At 69.0% G+C, this 2,635-nt stretch overlaps 1 protein-coding gene across 1 annotated transcript; it reads right to left on the reverse strand.

Moving 5' to 3' along the window:
- Positions 1–246: 246 nt before the first annotated feature.
- Positions 247–2,004, reverse strand: FGF4 (fibroblast growth factor 4). Its single transcript, XM_032638867.1, has 3 exons — positions 1,665–2,004; positions 954–1,057; positions 247–423 (listed from the first exon to the last, which is right to left on the reverse strand). Exons 1-3 carry the CDS (start codon positions 2,002–2,004, stop codon positions 247–249), a joined length of 621 nt encoding a protein of 206 aa, XP_032494758.1.
- Positions 2,005–2,635: the final 631 nt, after the last annotated feature.

The raw sequence follows: 2,635 nt of genomic DNA on the forward strand, positions 1-2,635 counted from the left end.
TAAATCAACCCAGTGGAAGGGTCTCTACTGTTTTACCAGAAAAGTCAGGGTTTGGTGGGTTTTTCTGTTTGTCTTTTTCGGAAAAATACAAAACACGTCCGCAGAGCCATAAATAATCTGGTGGCAATATATACACATTTAAATAATTAATTTAAATATCTTACACCTACTCTTGAGTTAAACTGTCCATTCGAAGAAAGTGCACCAAGGTGGCCCTTGGCACTCCCCTCCTGGGGGCTCTGAGGGTCACAGCCTGGGGAGGAAATGGGTGACCTTCATGGTGGGTGACACCCGGCTCCCCTTCTTGGTCTTCCCGTTCTTACTTAGGGCGATGAACATGCCGGGGTACCTGTAGCACTCGTAGGCGTTGTAGTTGTTGGGGAGGAGTATCTCTTTGAACTTGCACTCCTCGGTGAAGAAAGGCTGGCGGGGAAGGAGAAGCGGTGTCAGGTGGAGCCATCTCTGGGCCAAGGGACCCCTGTGGGCGGTGGTCAGGGAGTCCTTTCTCTCCCCGTCCCACCCTGGCTGCCAGGCCTCTCCTGGGAAGTCAGGGTGCCAAGACCTTCACAGGGTGATTAGAGGGACCTGGCAGCTGCTGCTCCAGACACCTGCCCAGCGCCTGGCAGCCAGAAAATTTCATCACCACTGTGTCCACCCTGAAGACTGCAGTCCTGCCCACAGGGAGCCCCCCACCAGGGACTACGGTGAGGGGCTCCCAATGAAACCCTTTGACCGACTGGCAAGTGCCCACTCAAGGATGGCAGGAACGCTGTCCCCGTCTTGGGGCTGTGCCTCTCGTTTGGGCTGGCCCGGGGTCAGCCGCACTGCCTCAGGGCCTTGGAGGGGGGTGTCTCCAATCCTGTGACCCCACCGCAGTTCCACATCCCGGCGTCGGGTGGCCTGGAAGCGTCGCGATCCTGCCTGGCTGCTCGGCCGGGCCCCGCGGTACTCACCGAGCCGTAGAGTTTGCCTCTGCTGCTCATGGCCACGAAGAACCGGCCGGCCACGCCGAAGATGCTCACCACTCCCCGCTCCACCGGCGACAGCTCCAGCAGGCCTGGGGGCGGGGCGCGGGTCATTCCCGGGCACTGGACCCTCGGCCCTCGCCGCCCGACCTGGCCCCCTCCTCGGCCTGCGCGCCTCCGGGACGCCCACTTCTGGGCTGGAGGTGAGTGTAAAGGACCCGGGTCCCCGGCGCAGGTCGCTCCCGAAGGGCCCCCGGAGCCCAGCGGGCTCGCCCCCAGGGCCGGCCCAGCGACGGCCGCGCCCAGTCCGGGACGGTAGGAGAGCGGTGGCCCCGGCGGCCCCCGAGGCCGGTCCCAACACGAGCGCGCGTCCCGGGCTCCCGCAGGTGCCGGTGGCTGCGCCGCGCTCCCAGTGCCCGCGGGCCAAGGCGCTGGAATTCGTCACCCGGAGCCCGGACTTCTGAAGGCGGGGAGGCGGGGCTCGGCCGCCCGGTTGCGCAAAGCCGGTCGCTGCTGCGACGCCAGGAGCCGAGCGCGTTTGCGTCCCCGGCGTCCCCACGCCAGAGGGACCGGAACCCGAGTCCGCCCCGGCTCCCAGAGCCCGCGGGCAGGTGTCAGCCGAGACCTTCGGGTGCGAGTTGGAAGGGGCGGCCGCTGCCCCGGGGCCCCGACCCTTCCCGCCCGCCCCGCCCCACTCACTGTCACTCGTGTCCGCGTGCACGCCGCCGATGCGGCCGTCTGGGAGCACCTGGAGGTGGAAGCCGATGCCCACGTTGCAGTAGAGCCTCCGCAGCCTCTTGATGCCCAGCAGGTAGTCCCCGGCGCCGCTCTGGACGGCAGCCTCCTTGGGCTGCGCGGCCACCGGCAGGCGCGCCAGCGAGCGCGCCACCAGGCTCTCCCAGCGACGCTCCAGCTCGGCCTCCAGCGTGCCGTTGGGTGCGGTGGGCGCGGCGGCGCCCCCTCGGCCGGCCCAGGGCGCCAGCACGGCCAGCAGCACCGCCGCGAGCAGCGCTGCCGCGGCCGCCCCGGGCCCCGCCATCCCCGCCCTCGGGCCGTGCGTCCGTGGGTGGATCGCTGCGCCCGGGAAGCCGGGGGCCGAGCTGCGCCTGTGGGGGCTTTGCGGGAGTGCACGGCCTGGGCCGGGGCAGGGAGTGCACGGCCGGGGAAGAAGCCGGAGGCGAGCGACGGAGCCCCCAGGCGCCGGGAGCTACCCGGGCTGCATGGAGAGGTTGGCAGTGGCGGAAGGACGCACGGCCGGGGCTGGGACCCTGCGGAGCGGTGCGCGCCTCCCTGCGCGCTGGGCCGGCCCGGGCCGAGCCGCTATATATAGCAGATCGCCCCCCCCACCACTCCCGCAGGGGGCCGTTTGCGTTCGCCTGGGCGCCCGGGGCGCTGTGGCGCTCGCGGCTGGTCGCAGGCCGCCTGCCAATCAGGGCTGGGGGAGGGGAGGAGGCCGGGGACCAGCGCCGCGAGTGCCACCTGGAGGGTCCCCGGCCCCCACCCCTGGCTTCGCTGGGCCCTTGGACCTCTTGGTCCCGACCCTCGCGTCTCCTCCACTCTCGTCTTGCAGCCAAAGTTTTGCTTCTTGCACTTTGTCCCTGCCTGTCCCGTCTCCGTGGGGCCCCTTCTCCACCTCTGTTCCAGCGGCCTGGGTGCCGCCCTCACCTGGT

The sequence above is a fragment of the Phocoena sinus genome, chromosome 8, assembly GCF_008692025.1.
Source record: "Phocoena sinus isolate mPhoSin1 chromosome 8, mPhoSin1.pri, whole genome shotgun sequence".
NCBI lineage: Eukaryota > Metazoa > Chordata > Mammalia > Artiodactyla > Phocoenidae > Phocoena > Phocoena sinus.